Source organism: Annulohypoxylon truncatum (genome assembly GCF_022578515.1).
Source record: "Annulohypoxylon truncatum strain CBS 140777 unplaced genomic scaffold F4807scaffold_9, whole genome shotgun sequence".
NCBI classification, from domain to species: Eukaryota; Fungi; Ascomycota; class Sordariomycetes; order Xylariales; family Hypoxylaceae; genus Annulohypoxylon; species Annulohypoxylon truncatum.
The window spans coordinates 974,188-997,017 of record NW_025953795.1 but is presented as its reverse complement, the minus strand read 5'-3'; the positions used below and the strand labels follow the sequence as shown (position 1 = coordinate 997,017).

At 48.0% G+C, this 22,830-nt stretch overlaps 8 protein-coding genes across 8 annotated transcripts; 4 read left to right on the top strand and 4 right to left on the bottom strand.

The window, feature by feature from the left end:
* Positions 1 to 292: 292 nt before the first annotated feature.
* On the bottom strand, positions 293 to 2,147 carry F4807DRAFT_400556 (WD40 repeat-like protein). Its single transcript, XM_047996003.1, has one exon. It carries the CDS (start codon positions 1,982 to 1,984, stop codon positions 377 to 379), a length of 1,608 nt encoding a protein of 535 aa, XP_047856266.1. The 5' UTR covers positions 1,985 to 2,147; the 3' UTR covers positions 293 to 376.
* Positions 2,148 to 2,397: 250 nt separating this feature from the next.
* On the top strand, positions 2,398 to 3,359 carry F4807DRAFT_450867 (ClpP/crotonase; the record flags this gene model as incomplete). The annotated part of the gene is made up of 3 exons (XM_048000172.1): positions 2,398 to 2,758; positions 2,816 to 3,199; positions 3,250 to 3,359. The coding sequence occupies 3 exons, from the start codon at positions 2,398 to 2,400 to the stop codon at positions 3,357 to 3,359; spliced, it is 855 nt and encodes a 284-aa protein (XP_047856265.1).
* Positions 3,360 to 3,389: 30 nt separating this feature from the next.
* On the bottom strand, positions 3,390 to 4,061 carry F4807DRAFT_400524 (RNA polymerase 2 general transcription and DNA repair factor tfiih component). The gene is made up of 3 exons (XM_047996002.1): positions 3,875 to 4,061; positions 3,657 to 3,805; positions 3,390 to 3,601 (listed from the first exon to the last, which is right to left on the bottom strand). The coding sequence occupies exons 1-3, from the start codon at positions 3,891 to 3,893 to the stop codon at positions 3,539 to 3,541; spliced, it is 231 nt and encodes a 76-aa protein (XP_047856264.1). The 5' UTR covers positions 3,894 to 4,061; the 3' UTR covers positions 3,390 to 3,538.
* A 1,161-nt stretch (positions 4,062 to 5,222) lies between these two features.
* Positions 5,223 to 6,204, top strand: F4807DRAFT_400505 (uncharacterized protein). Its single transcript, XM_047996001.1, has one exon. The coding sequence runs from the start codon at positions 5,441 to 5,443 to the stop codon at positions 5,975 to 5,977; it is 537 nt and encodes a 178-aa protein (XP_047856263.1). The 5' UTR covers positions 5,223 to 5,440; the 3' UTR covers positions 5,978 to 6,204.
* F4807DRAFT_400504 (Aldo/keto reductase) lies at positions 6,205 to 8,085 on the bottom strand. Its single transcript, XM_047996000.1, has 5 exons — positions 7,977 to 8,085; positions 7,545 to 7,826; positions 7,418 to 7,492; positions 7,268 to 7,347; positions 6,205 to 7,199 (listed from the first exon to the last, which is right to left on the bottom strand). The coding sequence occupies exons 2-5, from the start codon at positions 7,660 to 7,662 to the stop codon at positions 6,432 to 6,434; spliced, it is 1,041 nt and encodes a 346-aa protein (XP_047856262.1). The 5' UTR covers positions 7,663 to 7,826; positions 7,977 to 8,085; the 3' UTR covers positions 6,205 to 6,431.
* Positions 8,086 to 12,644: 4,559 nt separating this feature from the next.
* F4807DRAFT_400394 (WD40 repeat-like protein) lies at positions 12,645 to 15,434 on the top strand. Its single transcript, XM_047995998.1, has 3 exons — positions 12,645 to 13,439; positions 13,506 to 13,683; positions 13,751 to 15,434. The coding sequence occupies exons 1-3, from the start codon at positions 13,335 to 13,337 to the stop codon at positions 15,298 to 15,300; spliced, it is 1,833 nt and encodes a 610-aa protein (XP_047856261.1). The 5' UTR covers positions 12,645 to 13,334; the 3' UTR covers positions 15,301 to 15,434.
* Positions 15,435 to 15,517: 83 nt separating this feature from the next.
* Positions 15,518 to 16,725, bottom strand: F4807DRAFT_400398 (glycosyltransferase family 1 protein). The gene is made up of 3 exons (XM_047995999.1): positions 16,283 to 16,725; positions 16,010 to 16,148; positions 15,518 to 15,912 (listed from the first exon to the last, which is right to left on the bottom strand). The coding sequence occupies exons 1-3, from the start codon at positions 16,629 to 16,631 to the stop codon at positions 15,735 to 15,737; spliced, it is 666 nt and encodes a 221-aa protein (XP_047856260.1). The 5' UTR covers positions 16,632 to 16,725; the 3' UTR covers positions 15,518 to 15,734.
* A 3,079-nt stretch (positions 16,726 to 19,804) lies between these two features.
* F4807DRAFT_418858 (mitochondrial ribosomal protein) lies at positions 19,805 to 21,897 on the top strand. Its single transcript, XM_047997365.1, has 3 exons — positions 19,805 to 20,445; positions 20,503 to 20,789; positions 20,860 to 21,897. Exons 1-3 carry the CDS (start codon positions 19,917 to 19,919, stop codon positions 21,166 to 21,168), a joined length of 1,125 nt encoding a protein of 374 aa, XP_047856259.1. The 5' UTR covers positions 19,805 to 19,916; the 3' UTR covers positions 21,169 to 21,897.
* Positions 21,898 to 22,830: the final 933 nt, after the last annotated feature.

Genomic DNA, 22,830 nt, shown 5'->3' with positions numbered 1-22,830 from the left:
TAGTAGGTAAACCACCAGACCTTTCTCTTGCCGTCTGCCCTTTTCCCTTCTTCCTGCATAAACTTACGATACCCGGCGGCGATGTCTGGTTCGTTCGAGTACCTCGATATCAAGCCCCGTTCCTGAATCGCGACCTTTGTCAATGGGTTAATACCATCGACTTGATTGTTTTTCTTTTTCCCGACCTGCAACACCATCGCCATGCATAAAAAAAAGGGAAAACCAACTCGTGACTGTCTCTTCTCCTTTCGACTCCGATCGACTTGCCGCTCTTCTATCTCTCCCATCTATCTACTTATCTCTAAGGCAGCACGTAACGTACAACCGAATAAGCAAAACCAGTGCTGAAACCCCATGGCCATGACCATCATCATCATCACTCCATCCCAACCAGCAAAGTCCCCAGCATGCCGCCGGTCTGCGTCGCCATCTGCGCCCTCTCGACCTCGAGGCGGACGCGGCGGTGCAGCGTCTTGAAGGCGGTCTGGAGCTCGGCGCTGCCGCCGACGAACTCGGCGTACAGGTCGAGCAGGTGTGCGGCGACGTCGACGCAGACGCCGACGTAGCGCGGGTCCACGACGTGCGTCTGCACCCACTTGAGCACGGGCTGGACGGTGTTCTCGTCGCGGCCCTCGAGCGCGTCGCGCAGCGCGCTGCGGTGCCGCAGCGCCGTGAGCACCGTCAGCACCGTCAGCGAGCTGTGGTCCTTGGCGCGCGCGTCCAGGACGCGATCGAGCGCCGCGCCGAACCGGCCGTGCCGCAGGTCCTTCTGCCACGCCGTCTCGCGCCGCGGCCGCGACAGGTCGTTGGCGATGACCACGTCGGCGCCCTCGCCCACCATGTCCAGACGCCGCGAGGCGGCGTGGCGCTGCTTCCGCTTCTTGCTCGCCTGGTCGTGCGCGTCGATGGTGCCGGCGAGCAGGGCCGACATCTCCTTCTCGCGCTCGCGCTCGCGCGCGGCCTCGGGCCCCGTGAGCCGCGTGCGCAGCGAGAGCACGCCGGACTGCATGCCGACGGCGAGGTGGCGGTCGTCGTCGTTGGCGCCGGCGGTGACGACGCGGACGGCGAGCACGGGGGAGGGGTACTTGGCGCCGGCGACGACGTTCCAGCCGGTCGTCTCGAAGATCTTGACGTGGCCGTCGAGGCCGCCGGAGACGAGGCGGCGGCCGTTGGAGGCGAGCGAGAGCGAGGTGACGGTCTTCTGGTGGTTGGAGATGAGGTGCTGCGGCTTGGCGGCGACGAGGTCGAGCACGGAGATCTGGTTCTCGGACGAGGCGAGCACGGTGGTGCCGGACGGCAGCGGCAGCACGTCCTCGATGGGCGCGGCGTGCTTGAAGGTCATGACGGCCGTGCCGGGCGTGCGCGGGTCCCAGAGCTTGACCGTCGCGTCGTAGCTGCCGGAGACCAACATGTTCGACATGGTCCCGGGCATGAAGCTGCCGCTGCGCACGTAGTCGCCGTGGCCTACGAACGTCGACGTGCTCTCTTGACTAGGCAGGTCCCATAGCCGCACGGTCTTGTCGTCGCTCGTGCTCATAAGAGTGGTGAGGTCGGCCGGCGAGAACTTGGTCGTCCATACCGGCTGTTTGTGTTGCGTCCATGTCTTCAGAATGGCTCGCGACCCGACGTCGAATACCTGGACCTTTCCCGTGTCGTCTCCAGCCACCAATATACGACCGTCCCGCCGTACGTCTCCGCTCCGCGCAATGTCCCCGAAACGAGTGATCGTCTTTACCAGCTTCCTTGTTCTTATAGAGTAGATCTGGACTCGGGTGCCGGTCGTGACGGCGAAATAGTCATTGTTGGAGGAGCCAATTGTATCTGGATTCGTCGCTGGGACGGTGATGTGTGTGATGGGGTATTGCGTCGGCGATGGAAGCACAAGTTGGTTCTTGAATGACTTCCAATATCGCTGCTCTGCGGTAATTGGCGAAGGCCCAGAAGGCAGCTTCAGCTGCTGGAGTGGCGTGACCTCTGCCGCCATCGTTAATGGAACTAATATCGCTGTCGTGTGCCTCCGTTTGGGGGAGAAAAAAACGGCGAATTGAGTTGAATTAACTTTTTTTTTCTTCTTAGAGGTCGGTCAATCCAACAAATTTCCGCCGACGATCCACTACGATAAGACATTTGATAATGTTGTACCTGAGTACCCGTAACAAAGTGGATCACGAGCTGTGGCTGGAGAACTGCACGGTACGTATTTACAAATGTACCTTGTATATTAAGCGGGCCTTGACAGGTGCCTCGGTAACTTTAGGTGTAAGGTGACCGTTACGAAGCCGGGACTACTGGGGCATATATAGAATTACCGTCATCTATTTAACGTTTCCAAAGACATTGTATTATTTAATTTTCGGTTATATCGAATTATTCACTGCCAGACTAAGGGTACGGATCATGTCTCGGTTAGAAGGATACTCTGACTTCAAATACTTTCTGATCTCATCACCCTCTGAATATGTGGCTCATGTCGAGATCAACCGACCATCTAAGCTGAACGCTTTCACGGAGGAGATGTGGACCGAGCTAGGAACAGCATTTGCGAGACTATCTCACGATCCCGAAGTTCGTGCTGTAGTCTTCTCCGCAGCCGGTGACCGGGCGTTCACGGCTGGCCTAGATGTACAAGCGGCTAGCCAGGGAGGCCTTGTAGGGGGTAGTGGTGAGAAGCTAGATATGGCAAGGCAGGCAACGAAACATCGGCGTCAGATTGTCCAGTTCCAGGACTGCATAGGCCAGATAGAGAAATGCGAGAAGCGTGAGCAACCCATCATCCCGTACTGTCTAAATTAACCATCAACTAACCGGACGCAAGCTGTGATCCTTGTGATGCACGGCATATCCATCGGCCTGGCTATCGATATTGCCTGCTGTGCTGACATTAGAATATGCTCGAAAGACACCAAGTTTGCCGTGAAGGAGGTCGATATTGGCATGGCCGCAGATATAGGGACTTTAAGCAGACTACCCAAGATCGTCTCGAGTTTTTCGTGGGTGAAAGATGTCTGCTTGACAGCTCGAGGCTTCGGTGCCGATGAGGCCCTCGCTGTCGGGTTTGTGAGCCAGGTACTAGAAACCAAGGCCAAGGCCGTCGAGGTGGCTGTAAAGTTAGCGACTTTTATAGCCTCGAAAAGCCCTGTCGCCGTCCAGGGCACGAAAGAACTCTTGAACCATGCGAGAGACAATACTGTTGCAGATAGTAAGTGTGGCTTAATCGTATACCTAGCTAGCTTTAGCTAACCGAACTAGGCTTGAGATACACCAGCATATGGAACCAAGCGATGCTCCAATCCGATGACTTCAAATCCGCATTGCTCTCTGGACTGAAAAAGACCAAGCCAAGATTTGAGAAACTATAGCTTGGTGCTAGCAGGATATACTTACGAATATACCAACACGTTTCAACTTTAAGTGTATCAAGAGCTGGTGTCAAAAAAACTAGTATTCTGCGTCAATCCTAGAACGCCGTATCAGATGCACGACCTAGAAATTATGTACAACTATTTGTAGAGGGATTCCAGTTTCAAAAGTTGTTCCCTTATTTGACGTCTTGATCGGAATCTGAGTCGTCCTCTACATCGGGGACATTTTCCTTTAGACGCTGTCATATATTAGTAGCTAGAAATAAGAATTCAAAAGTACCTGATTAGACACACCTTGTCAAGCTCCATCTTCAACTGAGTCACCATGTTGTCTTTGATCACCAGATGAGATTCGTCAAGGTCCTCAATTATATAATCATTATTCTCGCTATCGATGCTGATAATGATTGATTTAATCGAAGGGTCGCACTCGACCAAAGTTCCTAGGGACATAAATCAGGACCCGAGCCATAAGAATTATGTATGTAGTAAGCCGAAGGAATTAAACCAACCCTTGATTGCCCGAACCATCGCGTTTGGCGATAGATGAACGGTGGCAAATTGACTGCTCCTTACTAAAATTCAAAGGTGCCGAAGCCTGAAGATATTTGGTTGTCGGTATGGAAGCTTTATCGTCGTTACTGTGTGAGTCCTGAGTTCCAAGATTGTTATTTCAGATGATAGTGGTGATTGTTTGAGAAAGACAAGGATTTCATGTATTGACGATGTTTAAGGTAGGATTCTAGGCTTAGTTGGTTTTACCGGCTTAGATGTTAAATACTCCCCCACAGTAGGTATCTGCAGCGCAGTTTTTGTACCTGCCATCGCCAGGGATCCACAAAAATCTCTAAATTCATCAAATAGAGTTTAGTGAGAAAGCTGGTGGGTCTTTAGGTACATGCAATCGTCGTACCTTCCTTCATGCTTTGGAATAATTACCTTTAAAAACCATGGAACCTTGAAGCTTCTTTGAAATCTCGATATCCAAATTACATTTTCTCTTATTACATATGTAGATAAAGCACCAAGCGGCATATGAAAGGGTATATATCATATATACATATACGCGGATCATCTGTATAAAACCAACACACACCTAGGTACTTCGTAAGTCTCTTCAAAGAACGGAACTTCAAAGAATCTCTTAGAGAAGCAAAGTTGGTAACCCGTCACAATTTGGGAAGCAAATAATTATTATATGTAATGAACCTATGCAAGGCAGTTGGTAAGGTAAAAAGCGTCCAATATGAACAAACCAAACAACTTGTCGGACATTTTCTTATTCGTATTCTATGTATATCTAAATACGGGACAAGATGCCCCAACGACGCCAACCAATGTAAAGTAGCTTTATGTACCAAGGCGGCGGGGCGATGACTGCTAGCGCCGTTCTTTCCTGGGCGGTTACGTACGTCGTACACTAGCGGACGCTGGGTACATTGACAATAGGTAAGTACATAACGTGGTGTTGCAAGATAAAGCTTGGTCAACTTAGCGTTCCGAACTTACCGGGTCCCATCTTGCCCATCTCGAAATCCGCCTGGGCAAAATCCAGATATATTCAACTTTCTCCTGTGTGAGACAATTCCATTGGTTACGACTCTACCTGACCTGTCTTAGCAAGATGCATACTATAGAATAGAGAGCCAAGAAGCCAAGAATACCTCGTTATTCACATCATCCCGTCTCTTTGTCTGCCGATCAAATACATTGTACCATCAACAAATTCAGTCAAGCTGCCGTCAAACGGCTCCAGAAGTTCTATTGTAGATCTATTCCCATGTGATGCTTTCGCAAGCGCAGCGTTGCAAAGCCGACAGCACACGATACAACGCCACCCACCAGACCTTAGATGAAATCATCACCCTCCATTATCACTCCTTCGACTCCCAGTACTACATACGAACTCCGCTCTCTATGTCACACTCGACATACTCTACTTCGCCTATAGATATTAAATCTTCTATATACATCACCATCTCCAATTCGACATATAACCCGTCGCTTCGATATCTAAGTTAATTGACTACCCATTCGATTCGATTTGAAGCACGCGATAAGCGGCAAGAATAAACAAAATGGACAACGGCGACGGCGACGGCGACTCTGGTAATATCTTCTCAACATATCCCTTCTCATGGGTCTTGGTTCCGCTCATCATATTTGTCGGTGGCGGAACGCTGCTCATGTGTTACCGTTACCGTCGACGCAGAAAGCTGCGCATGCTTTACGGTACCAACGCCTTAGAACAAGATATAGAAGCGATGGGGCGGCGACCGAGGCAGAGGCCGCCGAACGAGCGACGGGAACGTGGACAAAGGCGAGGGTTAGGCTTTGGGTTTGGTAGTAGGGAGGAGGGGTTGAACGAGTTGGGCGAAGCGCCGCCGGCCTATACCGCACCGCAGAAACAACCCGAAGACACGGAGGGCGTAGAGTTGAGACCCATACCACAACCACCGGATATCACAAATACGGAGGGCGCTAGTACAAGCAGACCACCCGCTTACGAAGATTTACAACAAGGAGCGGACCAGTCCGAAACCCAATCCGCTGCGCCGACCTCAACTTCGAATTTACCGGAACCGCCCCCAAGAGCGGTCTTAAGCTCGAGTTGAATTATATATTTGAAGTAAAATACGAGTGAACGGGACAATGTATCTGCATACGGCAAAGGAGTTAGGGGATAGCATATTGATTGGGTAATTTTAAAGTTTTAATGGGATCCTGAAGCCCGGGATCAAAGGGGATATGATATGTCGAACGGCGATTCAACATATTGGTGTATTAGGTTGCATAGATCATTGGCCTCCGCATGGTGGAAATAGTCAGTCTCGCGTGGCATTTGCCTCGGATTGACGTTAGGTGTATCAGGGGTATTCTCTAATCTTAATGGATACTAACACCTTACACCTTCGGACCGCACAAATTCGACGCCCTTTTCGAGAGCATCGTAACTGAACCAAATTTTTAAGAGATGCTCAATGATGGCCACCCACGTTGGTATCTTTTTATTCTTTAGATACTATTCTTACACATCTATCAACGGTAGATAATACGCAGACTATTATTCTAAAACCTTTCAACGATCGCCGGCGGCTTGTTCCCTAGTATTTCATCGACCTTGGCCATGATTTCCGGCGTTAGCTTGTCTATGGCTTCAAGAGCCCGCACATTCTCATAAACCTGCTCGGCACTACTAGCTCCTGTTATGGCCGAACTCACATGAGGGTTCTTTAGTACCCACGCCAGGGCCAGCTGACTCTGTTTGATGCCCAGTTGGTTCGCAATGGGCTCCAATTTGTTCACTTGCTCAACGAAACCATCCCACTTCTCCTTGCCCGTTCGTCTCCAGAAACCGGCGATAAATTCGACCGACTTTTGAGCGAATCGTGAGTCGGACGGGATTCCGTCCCGGTACTTGCCAGTGAGAATACCCGATTTCATAGGCGAGAATACGGTCAGTCCTAGACCAACTTCCCGGTACAAGTGCGCAAACTCCCTCTCTACCTTCTCGCGGTCTAGCATGTTATAAAGCGGCTGCTCCATGACGGGACCTATGAGACCCAACCTATCCGCGTGACGCCAGGCCGCAGCAATTTCGTCCGCGTTCCATTCTGATGTGCCCCAATATAATGCCTTTCCGGTGTTGATCAAGTGGTTGAAGGCGCGAACTGTCTCTTCCATCGGAGTCAATCTATCCGGGCGGTGGGCGTAGATCAAGTCCACGTAATCGAGTCCCAGGCGAGATAGGGAGGCATTCGCGCCCTCAATAACGTGCTTTCGGCTGAGACCCTTGTTGTTCACAGGGTTGTCACCAAAAGCAGCACCCCAATAGATCTTGAGAAATGTCAGCATCAGCGTCCAACCCCGAAAATTCAAAGCCGCTGTTTGTATTATTGCAATACCTTTGTTGAGATAACGAGATCGTTGCGTTTCCAGCCGAATTTCCTAATCGCCTCGCCCATAACTTCTTCCGACTTGCCCCCTAAACATCCTCTACGTTAATCCAAGGACTTTAACGTGCCTCCGGGAGTCCCATGGGCAGACTACCTTACCTGCATAGACCTCGGCACAGTCGAAGAAGTTTATACCGCTGTCGTAAGCGGCTTTCATACATGCGAATGTGTTCTCTGTCACCTCGCGTTAGCAACTAGCTCGTATGCTTGCGGGCAGGCAATTCACCATTATCAACGTGTCCGCCGTAAGTGAGCCAGCCACCTAAAGAGATGGCCGAGACGTGGAGGCCGGATCGGCCCAGGAGACGGTAAGTCATTTTTGGAAGGTTGGGAGGGGCCGACATCTCGGTGGTATAGCCAGAAGCAATTTTCAACTATCGTTAGTATATGGATAAATACAATTAGGGTTAAAAAGTTCGCTCCAGGTGACAGAAGTGAGGAAGCCGTACTTATAATTTTCAAGTTGCTCCTATTTGCTTGTTTCGTCGGGCAGAAGAGAGACACTGCGCTACCGGACGTCAAATATCACCCATTGTAACCCGAGCCGTTAACCCCCTTGCTCTTCTCACTGACCCTCCAAACCCCACCCAAGCCGCATACGTACAGGTAGGTATCCATGGATGCTTTGATATACAAGAAGTAGACTATAGCCACCTACCTACTCATATTCAAGCACTTCGTACATATGTACTTTATGTCTTAATAGGTGGCTTTTGGCGGCAATGTACCATTAAGGGTTTCTCAAATTCAAGATAGAAGCTTTTATGCCCTAAAGAGCCATGGTCATTAGTACATACTCAAGAAGATATATAGTTAGATTCCCAGTAGTATCTTCTAATAAATACTCAAAATAAAAATGATTGTTTTGACATATCTAGTACTCATTTACACCATAGATAATGCTAATAATACAATGATAAGTCTAATTATTTATAATGAATATGACATATTTTATGATCAGTTAACTCTCACTGTTATCACTAGGAGTCCATGTGTTTGCATTGCTCGTTAATGTTCCCTTTGTTTCTCTATAGTTATCAATTCCACACCCCTTTTTGGGTTGCTTACCTACCTGAGGACCTGTAGCAGTATTACACTAGTAGGTAGCTGAAGCTATTTTATTCTAGTTAGGTAACTAGAGCAACACCTCTTTCAAGTACAAATTTGGAGCTCGGTTTCAAATAAGACCTAGTTTCACAGTATTCATTTCAATTTCATACAAATTCTACAACACTTCCAACTCAACATTACCAACTACCTACTTATCGAAGTGACCACATAGGCATAATCCTAGTCTTTATAACTTAAAAAACGCCTTACCGGAAGCAATTTACCTCTGATGTTTTCTTTTGCGTAGTAGCAGCTCCTTATACTTCCAGTCAAGTACTCAGAATAGCGTACTATGTAGGTACCTAGGCAGAACGCCAATATCAATACAACGGATACATTTACAAGGTCCAGTTCATACATAGTTTCTTTGGTTGAATCTTCGAGGATCTAGATGCTCTGCCATGATTAGATGACTAGTGGATAATGGAAAACTCATGTTGCCTAGGAAGACAAATATTCAAGTATTTACATGTACCTATATTGTCATTGAATCGCAAAGATCTTGTTTTAAGACTATAACTTACATACCTACCCAGGCACCTAAGTGAAACCGATAGCATTGTGTAAGGGGTGCCAAAGAAGAAAAGCCAGACCTATAGCATAGCCCGTAGCCGATCGACCTGATCTACCTACCTAGGTATGATGTGAGGTCCTCATACTGGGGATATATCCATAAGCCGACGTCGACTTTTAATGATAGTTGAGCATCTATCGTTTGGTACGTCCTGAGACCTTGTCTCCAAGCATTCAAGGTACTAATATCTACATTACTAGCCCTTATATTAGTATGAAGAGATATGTAGCTAGTATGTATGATGACCGTTTGACTGAGCATAAGGCAACTGCCACCGGCCATGCCGTTTAACCCACACGTTAAACCTTCCTCATGCCGTTTTAACATGCCTGGAATATAGTAAATCAGAGAACGCGGTTTCCCCAGGCAGTGAGGTTCGATTTCGAAAATGCCCATTGTAAAAGTATTTCCTACCAAGGTCACACTTTTCCTTCCACCCTCTCCTTTATTTACCACACAAGGATTCTCCCTTGATCACCCATCTTCACACACCATCTCTCCGCTTCCCCTCTCAATCTCTCTGCGGTCTTCTACCACAGAAAGTTGAGACTAGGTATTGCGCCTGCGCAGAAGCTGACTTCAAGCTTCTCTGCACACTCCTTCGTGATTTCTTTTCTTCCATTTCCTGTCATCACTATAAGGTATGTGAATCAAATGCTGTTTTTACCATGTTGATTTTCCTTTTCTCATGCCACCTACACGTGCCCCTTCACATTATTTCCCATTCCCTGTTTTTCATTTTCATTTCTGCCTTACTCTATACTTCTGTTGCTTGCCTAGGCCCTAGATACCGGGCTTAGGTAGAACGGAGTGAGTGAGTTGGCACCCACCATTCTACCAAACAGAAACCGACCTCGGGAGTAGTTCTCCTTCTCTATTTTCTAGTGGTACTGCATGCTTTTCTTTTCTTTTCTTTTTCTTTTTTTTTTCTCTCAGCCAGGCCAACTTTATCACATCACACTTGAATACCTAAGTAAGTATCAGTGGCTGAACCCTTGAGATTTCTAAGAACTTATACCTCGGTCACTTCTGCTCTTTTCCCCTATCTATAAATTCCCTTTGCTCATCTTCTAAACATTATTGTCACATCCCATCACCGGTCAATGTCTTGTGGTTTGCCATTTCCTCAAGATAAACTTGACTGCACTTCGCGTTTCTATCACTCAGGATATCGCTGACCCAGTTACCAAGTCTTTCCACAAGCAATCACCATGTCCGACTGGGGCGACCATCGCGCCAATGCCATCTCCACCAATGAGTGGGATGACGGCGGCGCCGCTTCCAACGTTGGTATTGATTTTGGTTCCCATGATGACACCCTTGCTGGTGCTAATGCCGATGCCGATGCTGGTGGCTCCTTTGGCGGCCCTGGTGGAGGTGGAGGTGGAGGTGGAGATGACCGAGCTTGCTTCAATTGTGGTGAAGCAGGGTAAGTCGAATAACCTACTATTCACGACGTTAGCTAATGATGCCAAAGACACCAGAAGTCCGACTGCCCCAAGCCTCGTATCATGAAGTGTCGACACTGTAACGCTGTGGACCATCTAATCCGCGACTGTCCCACTGCTCCTCCCCAGGAGTTCACTGGTGAGTGTCGAAATTGCCATGAGGACGGCCACATGGCCAAGGACTGTCCCAAGAAGGTTCCCATCGTTTGCAACAACTGCGGTCAGGAAGGTAAGAGTCCAAAATAATCGATACTTCCCATGGTTGGGTTCGTAGATAGCTGATTGCATGGGTTTCAACAGGCCACGTTTCCTTTGGCTGCGAGAATGCCCGCAAGATCGACCGCTCAGCCTTCCGTGAGGTTAACGCTGAGATAGCTTGGCAGAAGATCATGCAAGGAATTGCAGACAAGGACGTGGACGATGTCAAGGAAGGTATCCAGGAGTATGTCAAGAGTCAGCCTGATACTACTTACGCTGATCTGGAGGAATCCTTCCGTGGCCAGGGCATTCAGTTCTACTTGATGGCCCTCGAGAATCCCGCACTGATGCCGACTCACACCCACATGGATCTTCAAGGTAACCTTGACAAGAAATACCGCGTTCATTATCGCTGGAATGACAAGCCGCTCCGTCGCCGCGAGGCCGATCACTTCCCTAAGTCAGCAGAGGAGAATATGGCGCGTCTCCGAAATGCCGGTGAGACCGTTGAACGTGGTGTGCCCAAGTGCCTCAACTGTGGTGAGCTTGGCCATATCTCGAAGCGATGCCCGCAAGAGAAGGTCCAAAAGGAGCAAACTGTCATCACGTGCTTCAACTGCGACCAGCCAGGCCACCGTATCCGCGACTGTAAGTTCAACCAAAGAAGCTCGGTTTCATTCTATACTAACAATCAAAGGTCCGGAGCCACGCAAGGTTAAATTTGGTTGCAAGAACTGCGGGTAAGTCACATATCGTCCGATTTGCATACCGTTCATCGCTGATCACGTATATGATTTAGCCAAGAGGGCCACATTGCCAAAGACTGTAAGAAAAGTTATCATTGCCATGTTCAAGTTCCTTATTGACGAATTCATAGGTCCCGTGCCTCGTCGCGCCCCTGATGATCTGGAGTGTCGCAACTGTGGTGGAAGTGAGTTAACTACCAACATTATCAAACGAATTATGAGTAAAACTAACTGGTTTTCTCAGCTGGTCATTACGCCAAGGATTGCCCCCAAGGAGGTGGTCGTAGTCGCGCGTGTTTCAACTGTCATGAAGAGGGCCACAATTCCAAAGACTGTCCGAACCCGAAGAAGATCCAGTGCCGCAACTGCGATGAGTTCGGACACGTGTCGAAGGACTGCCCCAAGCCTCGTGACTGTAAGTACTATCAATATGCCTATTTGTATGTCCTAATTAGAAGGCTAACACCCAAAAAAGACAGCCGAGTGAAGTGCAACCAGTGTGGACAGATGGGACACACTCAAGTCCGATGCAAGGCTGAAAAGGCGCCTATCGATGACGAGATTCCCGACAAACCTGCCCGCGACGATGCCGACGATGGTGCTTTCGCTGGTGCCCAAGGAGGCGCCCCTGGTGCCTCAGATGCTTGGGAGTCGAACGCCTTCTCTGGTGCAGCTGGCGGCGAAGACTGGGAGAAGAATACCTGGAATGCAGGCAACGAGGCCGCTGGTCAGTGGTAAACATTCGTAGAATGTTGGGACGGCTTTTTGATCCCAGGAATCTCGGTTTCTCTGGTATCCACGTTTCCGTCTATGCCCCTTTTGTGTGTTTTTTTGATGCTGAGAGGCAGGGAAGTTCCGTCTCACATCATGGCTACTGGCTAAGAGAGTTAATCCATAAGTGATGGACGATAGAAGTCACAGCAAAGATAGGTAGTGCCATACAATAAACACCAATGATATGACCCTAGTCTGAGGACTTCTTTGATGTCGGTGACTTGGTATTGGTGCTAAATAAGAATGTCTAACAATTTAGGACCTTGGTAAATTATGAAATCGATGGCGATGTACACATTTCTGCGGTACTCTCGGAACCACAAATGACAAGACTAAGTTGAGTAAAGAGTTTACGAAGGTGGCTTCGGGGATCGACTAAAGGCGTTTTAACTGTATCCGCCACCAAAACATAGGTGCTGCACGACGCCGTCATTCTAGTGGTATTTTCATATCTTCATTAGAGCATTTTTCTAGGAAAAGCGTCAAATTAGTCTGGAAGATCCGGGACGACTATCGGTCAAAACCATAGGGAAAGGAAAGGTTTACTTCACGCCTTTACCCTCCATAATCACTTATATCTTCAAATTTCCAAATACTGCCGAACGATGTCAATAGAATAAGCTACACTCTTAGCCCTTCTTGAATTGAGAAATTCTGGATTCTCTAGATGAAGTAGTTACAGAAGGTTTGCAACGAACTGTTACAGCGTCTCGAAATATATTTTCATCAAATTAGTAGCCTAAGAATGGTTACGTACAGGGACGACGCCTGATGCTCATATAACACCGTATATCTTAGCTACATAAAATGTGTGAGAAGCCTGATGAGAAAGGGGTGCCGATTCGGATTTTGGTGGAGGGATAATTTCTTATCGATTAAAAGATATCAGGCATCGTCCATTGGCCGGGATCCTCCAGGCACCCCCAATTAGACAATCTCTGGCAAACGGCGTTTGAGCTGCCCCGCAATGTTGACAGGGATGTCAATTGCCCCTCCATAACCAAGCCATAAACATTGCGCATTCAATTGTACAAGCTTCCAACCAAGCCTCTCTATAAATGCCCAATGCGTTGACTCTATTTCATACTAGAAATTCCTCGACAAGCAAGCTTTGAATAAATTCGTTATTATATGAGAGTATATAAGAGGCTAGATCATTAAGCGGAATGTCGATAACCATCGAAAAAATACTTGCAGCTTCTCCAGTGACAACGAGGGGACAGCCGACTCACCTGTCAGCTGATGCCAAAGGGGAAAGAATAACTTATGCTGTAAGTGTTCTCATGCTCCATACGATGCAAGTGAACGGATATTGGACCTGACATAGGCAACCCCAGTCTGGAAAATCGATCTTCGTTCGATCCATCGACGATCCTTCTAGTAGCAAGCAATACACCGGCCACACAGCCCAAACTACTGTAGCCAAGTTCTCCCCAAGCGGATTCTACATCGCCAGCGGCGATGTCTCAGGCTCGGTTCGTGTATGGGACTCGATAGAAGCTGAGAACACTAAAGGTACAAGTTATTAACTCCGGGGTATGTTGATGTTTCAGATACCAAGCTAACACATCGCTCTGTTTAGGTGAATATCACATTGTCTCGGGTCGCATCAACGACATTGCCTGGGATGGTGATTCACAACGCATTATCGCCGTTGGCGATGGTCGCGAGCGGTTTGGACACGCCATCACTGCAGATAGCGGAAATAGCGTAGGTGAGATATCCGGACACTCAAAAGTTATCAACTCAGTTGCCGTAAGGCCGTTGAGACCCCTTCGAGCCGCAACTGTTAGCGACGATATGGCCATGTGCTTTCTACATGGTGCTCCGTTCAAATTTAACTCGAAGTCTACTGGCCTTCATAAGGGATTTGTCTTGAGCACGGCCTTCTCGCCAGATGGAGAGAAGCTTGTTACGGTAGGTGCGGACAAGCGAATCCAACTGTACGATGGGAAGACTGGTGAGCCGACAAAGTCTATCGGCGAGGGCGAGCATACCGGCAGTATTTTCGCCGTCAGTTGGGCGAAAGACTCAAAGAGATTCGTCACAGCTAGTGCCGACCAAACTGTCAAGCTATGGGATGTGGAGTCAGGAAAAGTCACACAGACATGGAGATTTGGAGGCGATGGCGGCGTCAGCGTCCCAGACCAGCAAGTCGGCGTGGTATGGCCACATGGTCGCAGCGACGGTCTCATCATCAGTCTCAGCCTTGGTGGAGACCTAAGCTACCTTGTAGAAGGTAGCCCGCAGCCCATCAAGGTTGTCCAGGGACACAATAAAAGCATCATGGCCTTGGGAGAAGGGTCAGATGGCAAGGGCCAAACTTTATGGACTGGAAGCTTTGATGGTCGGGTTACCAGATGGGATGTCACTTCTGGGGTGGGTACCGTTGTAGATGGTCAGAGTCACACGAACCAAGTGACTGAATTCGCCTCGAGTACCGGGCGAGCATATAGTGTTGGATGGGACGATACTCTACGTATAGTCGACGAGTCCGCGAACACATTTGCCGGAGAATCTCTGAAGTTGTCAGCGCAGCCTAAAGGCGTTGCTTCCGCAGACGGACGCGTGTATGTGGCAACAGTCGCCGGTGTCGAAATCTACGTCAAGGATCAACTTGCGGGCAAGTTTGATATCACCGACTCCCAACCAACAGCGATCGCCGCTCACGGGTCCTTGGTAGCTGTGGGTCTCGGCAACAACGCTGTCCGGCTGTACAAAGCAGACTCGGGCAATAAGTTGACACAGTCACACGAGGCCAAAAACTCGACGGCGCAGATATCGGCACTGGCGTTCTCAAAAGACGGCTCCTTTCTTGCCGCGGGTAACACGTCCGGTAAGATATGTGCGTACAAGACGAGCACCCTCGAGGTCGCGACGGATCGTTGGTCGGCGCATACGGGCCGCGTGACGAGCATCGCGTGGAACGAAGCGGGCACGCACGCCGTCAGCGGGGCGCTTGACACAAATGTGTTCGTGTGGAGTCTAGCGAAGCCGGGAAGCAGGGTCAAGGCGCTGAATGCGCACAAGGACGGCGTCTACGGCGTGGCTTGGGTGGATGGAGGGAAGAAGGTCGCTAGCACGGGTGGAGATGCCGCCGTCAAGATTTGGAACGTAGCGGGTTTGCAATGAGCGAGCGCGAAGAGATAGAGACATGACGATATGAACTAGAGCCTAGTTAAGCCCGGCGCTTCTTTAGGGCCGTTGATGATGGCGATGAATAGAAATAAGTATAACTCATTCGGGTTAATATTTATAGGAGTCGCGAAATCTTAGTAAATGGCTTTTGCTTCGATGTGTTCTCTTGGGGCGAATTGCCGACGGGTTTCCCCCTGGAACAGTTAGTCCAAGGTGGTAAAATCATATCTTTTCCAACGTCTAATTCAAAAACTTCGAGACAATGGAAACAGCCATGAGATTAAAGAGGGAAAGGACACGAGCGAAATTGAAATCCCTTCGTCTATGTAGCATAATAAGCAACGGCCTGTCTGCAATTGGGGTATCTACTCTGCCGATCCGTAAACGCCGAAGTCAACTAATGAACTCTAGGGTGGAATCCCATGGTTTTACATGCACACGCACACGGCGCTTTTCTTCTGGGCTTCTGCCAACGTTTCTCGGGGCATTAGGGCGTCGATGACATCCCACAGGCCGCCCGGCCACGCCATGTCGGGCTCGGGGTCGGGGGGCCACTGCTTCTTAGGAGCATCGAGGAGCTCCTTGGTGAGCTGATCGGTAAGGGAGCTGTCTTAGTGTTAGGATCTATATGTCCCTAAACAGGTGTCCTGTGGAATGGATATGTGCAATATGAATGGGTTCCGTGCGAGCGTCAGGAACGTACCCGAGCTTGCCCTGAGTCAAGAATCCTTGCTTCTCCATCTCATCAGCGATCTCTGACTGGTGGTTACCCATGAGCGCCGGGTTAGGCACCGCGATGATGGTCGTGTTGTAATCGAGCGCATCTAGGATGCTTCCGGAACCTTTATATAGTATTAATACAGATTTCAGAAATGAAATAAGCATGAGTGAAACATAGACAAGGATTTGTACGGGTCCGTTTGTCCTTTCCCTGGATATAATCCCTCAACTATTAAGAACTATAGAATAGTCATACCTGCATGGGTGATAATGACCCCTTTAGCTCGCTTCGCAGTTTCACGAGTAGTGGATGGCGCGGCGAGGGCAAACCAGCGCTGGAGATCCTGCTTGTACGGGAAGCCAATCACGTTGAGTCTGTTAGGGTCATCATCTGGATCCCGCGGGGGCTTAGCCGACTGGAAGTAGTCGAAGTCGGGACCACATTGGACGATGAGATTGGTGAATTGCAACGACTTGAGCTTGGCGATGAACGCGTCCGAAAGCACCTCCTCAATGAGGGGCTTGAAGCTGGCACTGGCGCCGACGGTGACGAGAACGCATTTATAGACGCGAAACTCTTCGTCGTAGACGCTCATGTCCGACATGATGCCGAATGGCAGATGGCCGAAACCTTCACCCCTAAGTAGGCCTATCTTCAGGGGTTCGCGTATCCGCAACGCTATCGAAAAACGATTATTTGGCCTGTTGAATAGATAAATTCAGCACGAACGTGAATAACCAGCGACCAAGACGCTAAATGTGTAACTCATATGGTCCAAAATTAGTGGTTCTCCTACCTCTCAGTATTTCGAAATCGAAGTAAGAAGGAATGTGGTTTGTACGTTTGTCGTGTGTAGTTGAAGGAAAGTTGCAGGGGAAGAATGGAGATAAACGAGCTGCATGAAACCAAGGCAGAAAATGATTGGCTGATCGAGTCTTCGCTTTACCCGTTTCGAGGGTTTTAGCTCCCGCTAGCGTAATCTGGGGTTATTTCGCGATGTCTGTGGCGCAGTTATATCAGATCGTGGCGTTCCTCAGGAACGACATTTACATCTCTAACATCAGTATCACTATGTGCATCTAGGGGTTGAACTTTCTTTAGTCATTGAGAGAGCATGTCTTCAATTGTGATCATGTCTCACGAGTGTGGTCGACGAGGGATCTGTACTACCTATGCGAAATGGGTGATTGCTGAAAGTTAAATGACGATCCTATGCTTTCTCTTGCCCCCAAACATTTAGAATGTCGTTGTCCTCATCCTCAAGAATGGAAACTGCTTTGCGTAGGTCGTCGACCTTTTCCATCAAATTGGCGATCTCCTCCTTTATGGCCACCTTTTTTTCCTTCAACTCCCGTAGTTGCTTCTTCATGGCGTGGACTTCCTTCGAGAGTCGAACTTGTTTACGATGGAATTTTCGACCTTTGTCGGTCGCTCTCTGGCGATGCTTGCTTATGGACTTCTCAAGGTCATCGTTCTTGGATTGAACTTCACGCAGCGCCTCGTTGAGTCTTTTATTCTCCTCCTGTAGTTGTTCAATGACCTCTTCTGATTGCTTGTTGCTAGCGGCATTGGAATCGGTCATCTTGGCAGAAAAATTGAAGTGACTCGGAGTTCGATACACTAGAAATTGAGGCGTTAGTATTGGATACTCAGATATTACCTAATACAAGACGTCTGCAAAAGTTTGAGTGTAATGTATATCGAAAGTAGGAAAATAGCAAAGAATTGCGAGAATGGGGTAAAGCCGCGGAATCCTAGGTTTAGACGATGGAATGAAGAATCAAGGGACTGGAAGGACGCAGTGACAAAGGAAGGCCTTCATCGAGAGAGCATGTACTTACATTGGCGTGTTCGAGTAATCAGTTGATTATTTGCGGGAGCTACGTTAGCAATTGTTTATTGAAAACGCATGCACCAGTACGGACGAGTTGGCTGCACTTAAGTGGTTGTTGGACGAATAAGTTTAGGTAAATGATTTCATGAGGCCGTGAATAGCTGGGAAAATCAGTAGAAAAGTTAAATAAAATCTCCGGTGCGAAGAAATTGGCAAATGGATTCGTGGCAAAAGAATCATTCCGAGAAGGTGGGCGGTGACGAGGTCAACCGACATCAGCAAAGGGTATATAATTATATCTAAGTCGTGGTGTTGCAAGGAGCTCATTGGTGCAGTGGTCTGGTGCGTGGGTTGCTTTGCAGACCTCGAGGTTATGGGTTCGATCCCCACTACTCAACCCCCGTGCATTAAAGGTCGTGGGTTCGATTCCCATACTTTGCACATGAAGGTAGTGAGTTCAATTCTCATACTTCACCCTGAGCTAGGACCAGACCTCCTATCATTGGGGCTCTCCCATTCCAACAGTGCCCATTGGCGGCATGGTTTGGTGATCCACCAACTGCTGGGCACGCCCCCAAATTGGGTCATCCCTTAGTGGATGATTAGGACCAAAGGGTCCGTACAATCCCGTCGTGTGCAGTCATCAATTCCTACGCTTCCTGGCTCAGGTTATTTTTTGCCCCCTTCCCCGACCCAGCTTGTCACACACAGGAAGAAGAATCATGGATAATCATTTATAGTTCTCGGTTCTCATTTTTTTCTTCTTATTTTTTAAAAAAGGTAACCAAGTTTACGCTAACGTTAGACACATAGTCACTGAAACACATATGTTAAGATTCCTACTAAAACTAACACAATACACCAAGACTACTTGTACTCATAAATGTTAGGTAAGGGCATTGGCTGAAGGGGTTCTTAAAACATCTGGGTTAGTTCCCAATTTGATCCCATGTTGCCTTTTCCCACGGGTGCGGACCTAGCACGTAAGGAAGCAATGAATTCATCATGCGAGGGCTCTGAGCTACTTTTCCTTGAGGGTACGGTATAAATATAAAATCCTTTTGTCCACCTACCATTCTAGGGCGAGTCGCAAATAAGTCTCCTGTGGGCTGAGCACTGATGCGACTAGGCCTGATATTCTATGAAGGTTGAACTAGCAAAGCTCTGAAATAAAGACATGTAATGTTCCCGGTTGGTTAAGATCAAGTCTTTTGGGGTATTTATAGGTATTCTATCCTTGAATCTTGCTTGGAGAGATCGGCTGGATAAGAAAGCAGTTGTCCCAGGCTACTAATTGACGAGCCTGTACGGAGGACGCATTTGAAAGTTTTTGTTTGCCATAGAGAACTCCTGCCAACGATAGCTGCCGATACTCCCACTGTCAGCTGGTATCAATAATATCTAATTGGTCTCCAACTTCGAGGTTAAATGTTACATCTAGTCTGTTTAAATTCCCGCAACTCATTGTTTACCATTTCGCTTTAAATCATGTTTTTATAATTATAAATATCAAATATCTAGGATGAAGCGTTAGAAAGATATGATTGATTAAAAATATCCGGTCAATTCTTAACCATAGTGACAGTTGTCAGGCAGCTGATTCCGGAGCTGGCGGGTGGGTGTCAGACCTTGTGTGTGGCAAAAACTTTTGAACGCGTCCCGCACATGGTACCACGGCCTCAATCGCGATTATGGAATATATCAAGGCACGGTTTCTTGTGCGTACACTTTTCCAAATCGAAGTTGATTCTTATGTTTGAATGTTACGGGGCTCAGTTGGTGAGATTGATGTTGCGAAGATCACGTGGTTATTTGATAAGCGAACGTACGGGTCATCTGCATGTGGGCACTGGGCAAGAGCAAAGATACTTAGGTACGAAACATAGCCGGGTTAACTGGACACCCGTTAAAATTTATGGATCCGTACTCCGTAGATCTTTTGCGCTATGCGTGCATGGATTTTAAATGCAACTTACGGAATTCCTCATGAGACTACCAGGTAGATACGACCTTTCGTAACTCGACTAGATGGTGGCGACATAGCCATTGATTGCCATGGCTTCTGGAGTACAATCGATACGATTGTGCATTCAAGCTTTTCGACACTCCCCAGCTCCTCGAAAGGCTGGCGCACGAGTATACGTCTCAAGACGACTATTCTCCTCAACACCTATGCGATGGCGTGCCGCGGCTAAGAAAGATGACACAGCTAACCGGGAAATGGATAAAGAAGAAGATGGCGACGAAGATGACGACGACGTGGATCCAATTGAACTAGAAAGGTCCTTTCGCGCTGCATTACGAAATCCGGGTACCGACGTAGAAGCCTTAACTCGGTTGCAGGAACAGACTATAGGAGCTGCTGCTCCTATCATCTCGACCGCCACGAGAAACCCTGTTCGGAATTTGTCGAAGACTTTTTGGCATACCGAGGAGGATGATCCAGACTTGATCACGGACGAACGTAATGAAGATACCTTCGACGAGGATGATATTATGGGCCTGGCACACGGCAAGTTGGAGGAGTTCCGCGAATATAGGGAATATGCCCGCATTGCTGCTTGGGAGATGCCCCTTCTATCCAGTGAGTGGCACCGTGTGGTGACATGCTTAGGAATAGTCGATTGACTGTTTAAGCTAGAGCTGGCTAGGCCTTTCGAACCACCCACGACCGAAGAACCCTTACGATTCCGATATACGAGTTACATGGGGGAATTTCATCCGGCAGAGAGTAAAGTGGTTGTCGAGTTCTCGCCGAGGGACCTGCCACTTAATGACGCACAGCAATTGAAGATAAAAAAGTTGTTGGGTCCTCGCTACAATCCGGAGACGGATGTCGCCAAGATAAGCTGCGAGCAGTTCGAGCATCAGGCACAGAATAAGCGATACCTTGGTGACTTGGTTGAAAAATTGATAGCACGTGCAAAGGTGAATATTACTCCGTTCTGTTTGGCCACTAGCATTATTGTGTATGGCGTTTGCTTACTATGATCTTAAGGACTCCTCCGACATGTTCGAGGACATTCCGCTGGATACGAGACATCACACGTGCAAAACCAAGCCCAAATTTCCGAGGGAGTGGAGGATGAGCGAGGATCGACGAAAGTTCCTCGAAGATACCCGACAGCAGTCACTATTACTTGATCAAACGAAGGAAGAGGCTGGTTCGTTGATCAATGGCAAAGATAGGATTGAACAATTCTTCATCGAGCAACCTACCATGGTCACTGCTCGTAATTTTATGAAGGAAGGGTTAAGTAGACCCTTACTAAGGAATAGACAACCACAAGCAACCGGACGAATCTGATATGTATATTACCCTAAAAAAACAGAAGACAATGCCAAAGGGTTTGTTGTATGAATATGAAGATTCAGTCACAATCGAATTCACCAGTATTTGGAGAGACCCTGCTTGTTGAGATGGAGAGTATGGCGCTCCAATGCCTCATCGCCTTTGTAAGTACGAAGCTGGAGCTCAGGCCATATTGCTGTTATAAAAATACACTATTTCGTCATGATGTATAGAAATTGGTATTCAGAATTGGTGTTCGTTAACTCTAGCTTAACTTTATGAGAGTTGTGTTGTTCACGATTATGGTCTAATTTCTAGGCTAGCCTTGAGTTAAATCCGTCAAGGACAACAACGACCTTCATGAAAGCGACGATGGTGAGTCGGGCCTGTTTCCTTATTTTAAGTGTGAGATGTTGACCTGTCGAGAAAACGCTGTACCTACCTACTTGGATTTCATGGATTCACCTTGGATGTAACTATAAGTAACCAGTTGGTCCTAACTGTCCGCTGTAGTCCTAGAGGAGGGCCGCTACGTGGGCTCCCAAAAGACTGGAGTTTATACTGCCATATGATAGGTCCTCATCCTATTAGCCTTCGAGTCTACTTAAGTTCTCGACTGTCATGGTGGGCTACGGAGTTCACCACAAATAGGCACTAGGCCAGAGCTTGGCCTGCCTAGTAGTCATACGTCCTCCATTTAACGTGATTCTCCGGTTATGATTGCGATTATTCGGTAGCCTACCTGCCTACCAATTGAAATCTGTACCATTCAATGGCTACATCTTTTTTTCACCCGTCCTGAGTGCCTGATTCTCCACAAAAAAGCTCGCAGTATAGTAGGTAGGTTATGACCATTACGGTTGACCGACAGGTCTATGGATTGCACGGGAAGTTTTGCCAAGGCGGTATTCGGCAACTGCATAGCATGTAAATAGGAAGATACCCTGCATTTGCGACCCCTGGCGCGGAAGAATCGGCTGTGAAAAGGCCACTCTGGCGACGCCCCATTTTGAAGCAAATCTACAGAGCAATTGCGAATTTCTAGCTGCTTGGGGCGACGCCGACTACCAAGTATAAAGAAGAATCGCAGATCGAAGTCCGCGCGTTCGTAAAACTTGGCAAACTATGACCTTCTGATGGGAAATACTAAAAGGGCACTAGCGACAGAAATTGTTGGAAGAAAGAGGGCTGGAAGGGTAGCATCAGGACGTCAAGCCACAATAATTATGGACATAATTGACAATTGCCGGGTTGCGCCACAAAACTGACGTCACGTTGTCTCAAGCCATCTTTTTAACTCGCGATGAAGATCACGAGCGACAAGGTATGATATACTTATATTGTACATACATTCATCTATTCAAGCCGTCTAGATATATGGTGAACATAACCAATTGGTTCTTCATAAAAGAAAAACAACGGTTTCAATCAATTAAGCATGTACATAGCCACCTGCTATGTAGTAATAGCTTCCATATGTATCTACCATCTTTTATGAAGTCGCCAAGAAGCAGGGGAAGTGCATTGGTAAGCGGCTAGGCTATGCAAGTACATGGAAGTACTTGTGCATGTTTGGCGGGTCTAGAGTGTATGACGCAGTAATTGAAAGGGAAACTGGGTCGTTGTTTCGTTGGAAATGCATCATAGTTCCAGGTCCTCCCGCCTAGTAATTCAAGG